The sequence below is a fragment of the Spodoptera frugiperda genome, chromosome 9 (assembly GCF_023101765.2).
Source record: "Spodoptera frugiperda isolate SF20-4 chromosome 9, AGI-APGP_CSIRO_Sfru_2.0, whole genome shotgun sequence".
Classification (NCBI taxonomy): Eukaryota; Metazoa; Arthropoda; class Insecta; order Lepidoptera; family Noctuidae; genus Spodoptera; species Spodoptera frugiperda.
In genome coordinates, this window is record NC_064220.1 from 1,681,550 (window position 1) to 1,694,272 (window position 12,723).

A 12,723-nucleotide genomic window follows, 5' to 3' on the forward strand; every position below is an offset into this window, starting at 1 on the left:
CTTTGGAAGGCGTACAAGGGGCCGAAGCCAACTCACAGAGGCCCGTTGAACAATTTTAATCTAAATGTAATGGGACATCAGCCGGCGATTATCCCTGTATGCACTATGGAAGTACACCAAAGGACAATCCCCGGCTGATGCAGGACTATTGTGCAATATGGAGGAAAATGATTGGGTTATGGGTGTGGGTGGCTAATGGACTGGTAAATATGGTAACTATGGACTACTATGGCCCCTGCCCCTGACCAATATTGAAAAATACGGATAAACAGGTAGGGGGTGACTCGCAAACTCAATAATGGGCCCCCTGAAACGGCCGCTAGCATGTAGCGACAAGGGGAGCAACATACGTTGAGCTGCTTGAGGAAGGAGAGGCATCCCACGGCTATCAGAGCAATCCCGGAAGTACGGTCAAGACCCCTACCAGCATCTTACTGGGATACATCCTTCCCCCAAGTGGAGCTGAAGGCAACTTCACTCTTGCGAATCTCCAGTCAAACTAGTCAATTAGGGCAGGAATGAGGTAGGAGAGGCCACTCCGGATAGTCACGAGTACTAACCGGAGTTAAAAAGTAGGGCCTCTCCCGGGAGTCAGGTCCGTGGGGTCGCCACTGCCCAACAGCTCGCCACAAGCTGCCTTGCGGACTTATTATTATTATTTTATTTACAATATTACGGTCTTATCTTAGATTGATTTATTTTGTCTGCAGCTCCTTTGCCATTTGGAGCCAGTGAGATATTCACAAACTGCAGCTTAACTCTGCTCAATGATATATTTGAAAATGATTCACTTCAACAAGAAAAACAAAATGATACATTAGAAAATTCTCAAAGGTCTCATTGGCGGTGGCACGGGCATTGGATCGCTCGATTCCCTGCAACATGGTTGAGTTGGGCGGTGCTGGTGTACGTGGCCTGTCAACTGGGACTGGTCAGCTCCAGACTGCATTGAGTTTGTTGTCCTCAAGGTTATTTTCTTTTTCTATCACTTTGACTGAATATTAGTTTTACATTGTTCTCACATAGTTGAAGCAATCGAAACAATGTAACCAAGAATTGTATTGTGAATCTGATTGGAAAAGAGTAACCTATGGAATTTCTTGCTCGTTCTTCTCCAATCTACACTTTGGAACGAGCAAATAGCTTCACTAGAGGACTGATCGACAGACAGACGTCACTAATATTATTATATTTGCTTTGACGTTCAAAAGTGCCTTCCTGGTCTAATTGAAATAAATAATTTTGACGTTTTTGACTTTTTATACCACAGTTATTATGAAAATTTAGTAACACCGAATGACATTGTGGCAATTAATGAAAGCGATAATTAAGAAAATTAGTGAAGATTATTAAGAATTTCTAGTACCTTATGTTGATTTTGGTAATTTTGTTACTTGATACTACGGTGATTTTTATACTTTGTTTACAGATTATAATAGGTTTATAAGTTTGTTATTTTTTGTAACCTTATTAAGAAAATAATAATGTGAAGTACATTATTTTGTTAATCAAACTAAGATCTCCAGTAACAGATTTCTTCTTACTGATTTTTTGTTGATTTTTTATTATGAAAATACCAAAAAACTGGGTCCATGAGTGAAGTTTTAAGGCTAATTCAATATTTATTTCAATAAATGTATAAAACTATTGCGTGTTTTTTTATTAATTAAATGATCTAACTGAGAACTCGGTTCGTAGGCTACCAGATTTTAAAACGTATAAGTGTCAATGTGACATAAATAACTAAATATCTAAATAGCTTATATTCTTGTTATTTAATTATCAACTACTTCAATTGTTACTTGATTTTATGGGTAAAAAATGTTAAAAATATATACTTTATGCTAATTAGCGCAATACGCGTATAATGGCCAATATGACACATTGGCCCTTTTAGGGTGTTTTTAAAGAAAAATTATTTAAACAAAAATTAACGTAGAAGGGCCAATGTGACGTTAAAAAAAAACCTATATATGTATATATATAATACTATAGTATAAATGAGGAGGATAGTTGTCTTAGCAAACATGCAAAAAATCGTAAAGATCGGTTTTGTTAATCCGAAGTTATAGCAAATTTAAACTTTGGAAGCCTCTCCTGTAAAGTTGTAATTTTGCATTTTGGCCCATATACGTAGGAGCCATCGATAGAATGTAAAACTTTGCTTTAATTCGATGCCGTCTAGCAGTCTTCCCTGGGCATCCTTATCCTTTTTTAAAAATAAAAAATAACGGTTTAATAACGTAAATCCTTTTTTTTTTTTTTAGTAAGAAAAAACACCCAGCTACTTTTCCCGCATTGGGTGAGGCGAGAGGGAGTGTTAGTCTCTCACTAACTAAAAACTTCCCCGATCCTACTCCTGCTCTTTGAGCCGAAGCCCCGGTACCCCCTAGGAAGTCCGCAGCTCCGGGTATGAAACACGATGAATCGAACATGATGGCATAATATTATCCGAATAAGTAACCGTAAATAATACAGTTTGTATATAAACTGAATTACTAGCTAATAAGTACCTATGACTAAAATATTAATAAAATTTTCGTTCACTTCGAGTACTAAGTTATCTATACTAAACAAACGTGTACTAGATGCTTTATTTCGAAGTCTTTTATTGTCTGTAATTTATCTCAGTATCGGATCAAAGACATTACCCAAACAGCATTGAAACAGTATAATTCCAGAAATACTGCAAATTCACCACAATTTCGGCCAATGAGAACAATTCTATAGACTATAGTAAAGCACCACTCTGGCTTCCGAAGATTCGAAGCTTGAGATATCTCCCTTTGAACAGAATTCCATTTCAAATGAATGAACTAGTATTTCGATTGGACTAATATTTAGGTGGATGGGTAGATAGACTAGTCCATTTTGTAATAGTAATGGTTCGTTGGAATAAATCTCTTTGTGTTGAGGTACTGAGGAAGTCTTTTGATGGTAGCTGTTTGATTTATTTTATGCTTAAATATATTATCAAGATAAATCAAGGTATTACTCTAACTAGTTATAAATACATGGCAAAATTCTATGCATTTTGATAATATTAAGTAACGTATTTAATGTGGAATTCGATGAATTTAGTTTATTTACTGCGGAAAACATACTTCTATGGTCGATTCATATCTAAAAGAACATGCGTCGCGTATTATCGGTCGCGTAACGCCAAAACAGACAAATGTATAGAAAAACACTTGACCATTCACAGTCAACCGATTATACGTTAGTGCAACTGATGATACGCTCGACGTATTTTACGTCAAATATGAACCGACCTCTACAGGGTGTAAGCGGAACGCTCCCAAACGTCGCAAACAGGTGATGGTAAAAAACGTGTATTTAAGAATTCAATGTTTATTTTAAGTAATAATAGTTGTAATCTAATGCTGAATTTTAATATAGCATGAATAATACAAACACAAAAAAGATTAAAATGATAAAATCATAAACAATTTGTGGCGTTTTTCGGGAGCGTTCCGCTTACACCCTGTATACTCAAATAATTATTGTGTCATTACGTTGTTTCCAATTCAGACAAAATTTTGTAAAAAACCATTCATTTATCGTATAATACAGGTCATTATACCTACGTAAAGACCATTATATCTCCGTTGCTTAAATTAAAAAAAATATATTTAAAAAACTTACTCATAAGTAGTCGGACTGACGTTGATCTTCAAAGGTTCGGAGCCAGACTCGAACTTGTTGGCAAGCGTGACGTTGTGTCCAAATAGGCAGTACTTCAACATGGTCTTCCCGACGACTCCAGCTAGTACTGTTCCAGTGTGAAGACCTATACGCATCTAGGAACAATAAAAAAAACATATTGTTTAGTTGAGAAACCAAATAAAGAAAGAGATAGAAATACATAAGTTGACGCGGTGGCTAGGCAACTGGCTGACGTGCAACGTGTCGCGGATTCCATTCCCGCACGGAGAAACTCCTTGTGTGATCTACAGATTGTTGTTTTGGGTCTGGGTCTAATGTGTATATGAACTTGTATCTTTGTAAATGCACCCAAGACACAGGAGAAGATACTAATATGCTGCAAAGTTGTTTTTTAAGTAAGTCATCAAATATATATTTTTTTTTGTATATATGTTAATTTCTTTTATCTGGTCCTTCTACGCATGTAAGGACCATATTCTCAAGGGTTATGTTTAAATTCAGTGTCTATTAGGAAGTTCTTTGCTTACTTTAACCCGTTGTATAGCGATACGCAGAACTACGCGAGACACAATGTGTTTTCTATTATGTCTCATATACCGACAGACAAGAGGTTAAAGCGTTAAAAACTGTTTCTACACGTAAAAGACCAAGAAAAATACCGAACCTAATTAAGAAAATAATTAAAGAATAGTGTGAAACTATAAAGTCTGTGTGTATGTGCTAACGCAACCTAATTCCCTCAAAGAACCAACAACTTGCCTCAGAATGCAAACAACGGCGTTTACCTTAAACTCATTAAGGAGGTCGCAGAGGTTAATCAAAGTTTTATACACAACTAACAATCTGGTCATGTTTTTGTAGCTAAAATTATATGAGAAGAACAAGATTTCTAAGAAAAAGTAGCTTTAGGGCACTAACTTCACTTTAGGAAAAGTTATCCACAGTAATGTAGCATAATAAAGCATAGTAATGTAGCATTATTATGCTACATTACTGTGGATACAGCTTCTACCAATCATATTCATTGGTACACGTAGCTTAGCACTGGTGGAAACGGACTCAGTCAAGCCATGTTTTTTATATGGATGGCTTCCCTACTATCGATACATCGCATACTCGAGCTGCGCGTCTTCCCCGCACAGCTACATAGCTTAGTAATCAGTGAAAATAATCACATAGTTTCACAGCTTAGCTATAATATCTTCGTAGCATAGCTAAATAGCACATCTGTAGTTTAAAAGCACCTTTAAGGTTCAGGACATATTTAAAAATTATACTATCGCGTAATAAATTATAGGTTGCGTAATGTCAGAACATATAAACATGTAAACGTAACATCATGTTTTTACGGGATACAAGTGCGAGCAAGCAAGTCACCCCATCGTAATCAATCCGCACTGTATGAGTTATGACAGTAGCTTAGGTTTAAATAGTGTTGTCAGAATGTTTAGTGTTTGCACTTATCATAGGCCAGGTTTTAGTATCGGGAGGGGTTCAAGAAAGTAAAACGAACAAAACTTCCCTCATGAACTTCCTTCATTCATGAGAATATATATTAATATACCCAGTTACTAGCTACTTAAGTTTCATCTTAACTTGAACCCCCAACCTCCCCCCTGGGTACGCCTATGGCACTTATCGTGTTATCATAGTAAAAAATTGTAAGTATAAATACTAACCTTTATTGGGTTTCCTTCATGCGTTAAATGCTGAGCACAAGTCTCAACCATGCGTAGCGCCATCCAAGCAATCTGTGGCGCATGAGTCTCAATTTTACGATGCAATCCACTAGCCACGCAGTACGCATCGCCTATTGTTTCCACCTAGACAACAAAAAATAGACAGTAAATAATAATTTTATTGTAACTTTCGTGAAACATACTAAATTAATTATTATGTTATCGGCTTACTCACGTACACGACGCGGCGATTGTCGCGCTGCTACTCGCGTGTGTCGCGGAATGCTGCTCATGAATATGAGCCTCTAGCATGGCTTGAAACTAGTCGAGTTCCTCGTCAAACAAATACGTGAGTAAGCCGATAACATAATAATTAATTCAGTAAATAATAGTCTAGATAAACAACCTTTATTCAGATGAACACGCAAATAATTTAGACGCAGACTAAAAAGATTAAAATGTATGCTAACATTACACAAAACTGACTCATTTCATTTCAATAAATTACATTACCTATCAGAATAAATGTAAAAACTGAGTCAGCACGTCGTTTTTCAAAACACATTCCGAGAATTTTCATTAAAAAATGCTTTTTAACAACGCGATATCTTCCAATTACATTACAAGGTAAATTATACTCACTACTAGATCATTAATCACTTAGAAAATTAATTATGTTCACGCCTTAATTATCATTGTATTAGTACATGGATCACTGCTATCTACTACACACATACAACGGCACGCCTTTTATCCCCGAAGGCGTAGACAGAGGTGCATATTACGGCACGTAATGCCGCTATACAATGTACACCCACTTTTCCCCATTTATGTTATAAGTACCATGTAATAGGGGGTGAGCCTATTGGCATACACTGGACACAATTCCAGACTCCGTACTACTACCGAGAAATTTTCGGAAAATCCGAAAAAAGCCCAGTATTTGGCCGACCCGGGAATCGAGCCCGAGACCCCTTGTTCGGCAATCGCACTTGCGACTACTCGACCAACGAGGCAGTCTATCTACTACGTTTGTATTATTTGATGTACAAAGGCTCTTGTCACTTGATTAAAACGTTGATGTTTTAATTAAAAACGAAATTGATAAGACAACAGGTGAAGAACCACTTGAAGGTTTATCCTTTTCGAAGAAAATTAGAGCTCCAATTCTTTTGAAGAATGGCTTAATCTTGTTGTGGACGCTTTTGATAAGGAATTTAGATTAGAAATTCCCAAAAATCTTGACTTAAAACCTGTTTGTTTATTACAAGACGAAAAGACTTTTGGACCAAATGAACAAACGTCCGAAGAGTCGAGTATTTTGTTTCGTAAAGGCAAAATTCAATTCTAATTACTAAAGTAATTGTGTACTGCTTGTTTCAAATTACGGAGCTGTTTAAGTTAATTTGAATATCAAAAGAGAACAATTAACTACAAGTTTTTAACAGGTAATGTGAGGATAAGGGTTTTAAAACGTGTGTTCGTATAAAAATCGTTTTACAATCTTTGTAAGTAAAATTTAATTAGCACATTTTTTATGGGCTACGGGCAGACGGATCATCCTTGTTCCGAATTTGATTTACGTTTAACGAGATCAAAAGGAGAGCGCGTTCGGCATTCTGATTAGTTGGTTCTTTCGCACCGGTCAATCAGAGCACCGAACGCACTCTCGTTTCGTTTTTGATCAACGTAAAGCAAATTGGTCCTAATACTGATGTAAGCGATCAGAGTCGTCCATTAAAGTTACAACACCAGAAGAGTCACAGGTGCGTTTCCTGCCTTGGAAAAGGAATACGCTCTTTTCTTGAAGGTTTAAATGTCGTATCGGTACGCACATACATGATAGAATTACATAATTCTATCATGTAAAAGTTTTTACCAAGTAAATACTAACTAGAAGCATATGTCGTGATTTCTGGACTGTCTCTTTCTATTGAAAATTTGTAAAAAATTATGAATTAAAAATTATTCTGTAAAATATTGTATTGATACCTTAATTCAGTAGCTTGAAGGTATAGATTACAGATTAAGCCACGTTTAGTCAAAAATGTCTCTAAACTCAATAATTTTGGTATTTCCCGACGTGATCAATCGACTTTGTTTTTATATAAATCAGTCAATCTCCCCTTTTTACCTTTACTTGTGGCTTTGAACCACCCTCTTAAATTTAAAACTTTCTACCAACTTTCACCCCAGTTCAACCCCTTGTGAAAAACCTTTTACAAAGTTTTGGTCTACATCCCATTGGTTTGGATTGCATTGTCAGCCAGTATTAAAGTTTAATTAAGGAGGGCATCAATATCAATCTGTTTTACCTGTCTTATTTTCTCTACTTTTACTTTTTTTTACTTTCACAAGGTTTCCTATTTAAGTACCGGCAGTGCTGGATTTAAAGTTATGTGCTTTACTAAGATTACTACTACCAGATATAATATTGTATAATTTGTGTCTATAAAGATATTTTTACTTTAGTTTTTGACTTTACCTTCCACTGGTTCCAATCATAATCAGTCAGAATACTTTCATTACTTTTTATGAGACAGTGTACAAATAAGCAAAAATATATAGAAAGCGATTGAACCCGTTAAAAAACGACTTTCCTCGTTACAGGAGGCTTGTCAGAATCCTTATTTTTGGTATGCGACTTCATGATCTAAGTTCGATTACCGAAAATTTAAAAGCCGTTGTTACTCTTAATGCGGTGACTGATCATAGTTTTAGGACAAACCTACGATTTATTCCACAAATATATTATGCTAAATAACAATAAAATTTACCTTATAAACGTCAAGTTCCTCACAGAAGATATCAAACACGCTGTATAGGTCTTCAAGCATAGCGATCACCATCATGGGAGTAGCAGTAGCACATATTGATGTAAAACCAACTATGTCACTGAACAGCATTGTGACGTCATCGTGGCTCTTCGCTTCAATCTTCTCACCTATGATAGAAGAAATAGTTTTTTTTTAAGAATTAGGCAGAGAATATTATAATAGACTTCTAGAGAGGTTGTTTTCAATGCTTTCTGATTGGATGGTAATATAAAACCCCTGGGGACCTGACTATCGACTACAATTCCGATTGATCGACATAAATATTGTGACGAGCTCTTGACTTGCAACACTAGCGAATAAACTGCATGGTATTGAGTTTAGATTTATATTTCGTACTACATTTGGAGTTGTATGACATTACTCATTGTTAAGATCTTATTGAATAGAAATTTCATCGACTTTGAGACATAATTTTCATTAATTAGTTTCAAGAGTAAGCGCCCTGGACAGTCAAAGCGACTTGAAATTGATTTAGTCATTTTAACCCTCCTAAACATAGTTTTTTCATACAATAAACAACCTGGAAATTGTATCCAAAAAATGACCCAAAAGCGTCCTACCACCTACATTCGCTAGTTATATATGTACGCATTCACGCATAATGATGAACATCCATCAGGACATAATTTTCATTAATTTATTCAGCGATGCGGTTGTAAACTAAATGGGATTATAAGCGTTGGGCGCACCTGTCTTGTAAAGTGCACACAATTTGTGATTAAACTTAGTAATTAATTTTCTGTCTGCCATTTACCATAGTTTATTACTCCATTGTGGTTCTGGTTGTTGCATGGTGGCATAAATAGAATGGTTGATTTATTTCTTTGATGAATATTATCTGTGTAAAGGATCTATTATTGTTGGGATGGAGATATGAAAATTTCAAATCGTTTGGTGTTTGATAATAATCCCGTCTACTGTAAGGTAAGTGACAAAATAAGATCCTAATCGAATATGAACTTTAAATTGATCCAATCATGGCGTTTCTTGCCCGTTCTTCTTCATTGAAAGTTACGTATTGGAACGAACAATTAATTTAAATAAATGAAATTTAGACAAATCTTAGAATCCTCTTTACGCGTTGTCCTGCATGAGCGATCAAGAAGCGAACGCAAAGCGGTGCGGTGACACAGGAATTCGCACCGCATCGCCTTCGCGTCTAGATCGCTCACACAGGACGTCGCGTTATTCCATAACGTAAGAAGAATGTAAAAAGTAAAAACAAAACACTAAAACCTTATCATGTAACAAACATCACGCGAGCTTAAAGCCACGCCACGCACTGAAAACAATTCCATTACACAACAACCAACAAATCCCTTCACAACACTTAAAAACAAACAAACAAGAATACGAAATTACTCAACACAAATTCTTTACCTTTACAAAGAAAATAACATTTTCAAAGTATTTCATATACCCCGCCATTGAGTTTGTACGACAATATTGCGTGACAAGGCGACGTCACGTCGGCGTGCCGAAACAAATGTCACAAACTGAGACGCTTCAGGTTTACGACTTGTTAAGGGCTTGTGGTATAAAAGGGTCCAATCTAAGGTGCTTATGTGTGCTGTATTTTTAGTATAAAGTTCAACACAAACGATGTAAAAGAGAATATGGTTATTGTGGACTATATAAAAAAAAAGCATTTAGTTCTAAAAAAGTATCATCACGCCCTTTGTCCTCGAAGGGGTAGGTAGAGGAGCACATTACAGCACGTAATGTCACTGTTGAAAGTACATCAAGTTTTCACCATTTGTGTTATAGGATCCATATGTAATAGGGGGTGAGCCTATTGTCTACTGGGCACAATCCCAGACTACACGATACTACTGAGAAATTTTCGAAAAGCTGAAACCAACATAGCTTGACCGAATCGGAAATTGAACCCGAAGCCCCTTCCCCGAGACAGTCTAATGTCCTTATAAAGTACAATGTATCTAGATTGATGACCAATAAATGCAATTTGAGACATTTCTTAAACTGGATTAGTAGGAAAAGCGACTTGATCTAGGCTGTAGCATAAAAATAAACGATTGTTAATACCCGTATCAACTAACTAGAGTTTGAAACTACTCGTAATCCCACACCCCAAAGACCTACATAAAATCTAGCTAAACCGTCGTAAACCAAGTTTTGAAGGGCAGATACCACATAAAATCAAACAAAACAAACCAATTCAGTTACTTAGTGCCAACTCCAATCTCATTGAGAAGGTCAGGGGAAAGCTATTTTAAGATTTTGTATACTCTCAGAAGCCTGGGCCTACTCTAATTCAACGAACGAAAAGACTTCGCAGATTGCATACTACAATTCTATTTATTGCGAACTTTCGTGAACAAAAATGAACGAACGAAATGAAGATAAATAGGTGTTGATATGAAATTAAAAATAAAACGTTATTTCAAGTAATTCTATTAGTAAATCAATAAAACCTACAGCCGAAGATTAAACGAAACTTCTCATTCGAGAACCGGACTAGCCTGACAACGCAATCAAGAAGATTCAAGTAAACTGCGCCACAAAACAAGTTCGACTCACTAAATTCCTACTAACGCCTAACTCAATCCAATTCCCTTGAAGGAAACTTTAATCAAACATAGTGCGTACTTAAATTAAACCATACATAAATCAATTTCAAAGTGTACGAACAGATAATTGACTTACAAACTTACCTAACCACAGTCTCTTGGCTATATGGGGTGGGAATATTAAGTGCAGAAGACTGACGTTCTTTTGTCTCTCCTTGTCTACCGCTTTGCTGGCTTCTTCTATTGAGTTCTTCAGCTTATCCATGCGTCTGCGGAGCCCATCCTTTGTAGAAGAAAAAAAGTAAACATTAATATTAATATACTCTGCCAAGAAAGTACGATTGAGAAGAAGAAGAATATTATTATGCGTTATTTATATTTCGGTAATTTTGTGATTGGGTCTTAGGATAAGATCTTTAGTGCATGATATACGTTTTAATAATAGAGTAAATGATGATTTTTTATTTAAATGTCCGTCTTATAGATAATTTTAAAATATTAGACACGTATTTTTTATTTTCTTACAGAAACATATACCTATTACTTTCAACGATGTATCGATTTCAAATATCGCGTAACGTCAATTCTCGGTACACTTTATACGTAGAACTGACGTATTTGCTCCCACTCTTAAACTTTGATTGTCGTTTTATATGACAAAATAATCAAATATGTGGCTAATAATTTTTCATTACCTAACTGACGGACTAAATTCATCCCTATTCTGTTCAATTACAATGGAAAATTATGTCTTGAAAAACATGTTTACTACACAGTATGTCTAAAACGACATGTTTATGTCTTAGAAGAATGTAAAGACTTATGGTGCTCCCACACAGCAGTTATATAACGTTATACAACATTGTGTTTATTTCATTTATAACAGCATGTAACATACTCTACAACCACTGTTATAATTTGTTTAAACACAAATGTTATTGTTACACATTGTTGTATAACGTTATATAACCGCTGTATGGTAGCACTAATAGTTACATTAGTTGTATGAACTAAAACTTTTGGGATTTTTCTTTAAAAAGTGAATCTGGAATATCTTACACTGCTGCAAACTTAAATCATTCATTTATGCCAATAATTTCACAACAGATTCAACTTAAACTCTTAACAAGGCCATCATCGACCTCTTGAACCAAGTTCTGGTCTCCACAAAGCACATTTCAAGCACACTGCTTTAGACTATAGACAGAAGGCTTGAAGATGTTCAACAAGTGTCATTTTCAAACGACTCTTTTAAAACTACTTCTAGTTCCTAAGCCTTTGGTATTTTGTTTGAAAATCGACGAAGAAAATTGTCAAGTGCACATGTTTTTTGAAATGTTCTATTGTTGTTTAAAGTTGTTTGGAAACTTTTCTGTTTTCAGCTTTTGATGTTATACGGCTATGAATGATAAAGAAAGATTAAGTATAATTTTTGAATTAATTAATTAATGTTGAAATTGCCTATGAATTGCCTTGGTAAGGATTTTTCACACAGTTTCGTTTCTTGAGTAAAATGTAACAGCTTTTCTTAAGTTAGAAAGATATACGGTATTACCACATTCCAGTCTAAAATTAGTTAGCGTTTTCTTTTGAAAAAGACGATTTCTAAATAAGTAGTGATCTTGAAATCAACATAGCTTTAAATAAAAATTCTCACCTGCGCTCGAGCCTGTTCGCCAACCAGAATGACATCTCTCGTGGCATCATGCAGAGGTATATCTGATATGAAGAGACCCCTGCCAGTGAGACCTTCGAGTCCATCCAGGAATGGTGACCCCACGAACAGGAGAGAGTCTGACTCGGAACAGAACACCATCTGACCTTTGATCTCCAGACCCTGTGAACAAAAAATAAGATTTAGAAGGTTTTTCTTATGAGATAAACCCGTAAACGAGCAGATGGATCACGTGATGGTAAGCAATCGGCATCGCCTATGGACACCCGAAATATTAGAGGCGTTACAAGTGCGTTGCCAGCCTTTGACCAAAAGGCTAAGCTGATAACGCATTT

At 35.8% G+C, this 12,723-nt stretch overlaps 1 protein-coding gene across 2 annotated transcripts in view; it reads right to left on the bottom strand.

Moving 5' to 3' along the window:
* The window catches only part of LOC118271253 (head-specific guanylate cyclase), a 105,001-nt gene that overhangs the window by 6,431 nt on the left and 85,847 nt on the right, over positions 1-12,723 (bottom strand). For both annotated transcript variants that reach the window (XM_050695868.1, XM_050695867.1), the window contains 5 exons: positions 12,371-12,550; positions 10,858-10,996; positions 8,123-8,289; positions 5,346-5,489; positions 3,646-3,800 (listed from right to left, as the gene is read on the bottom strand). In XM_050695868.1, coding sequence (XP_050551825.1) covers positions 3,646-3,800; positions 5,346-5,489; positions 8,123-8,289; positions 10,858-10,996; positions 12,371-12,550 — 785 coding nt within the window. The remainder of the gene's footprint in view (positions 1-3,645; positions 3,801-5,345; positions 5,490-8,122; positions 8,290-10,857; positions 10,997-12,370; positions 12,551-12,723) is intronic.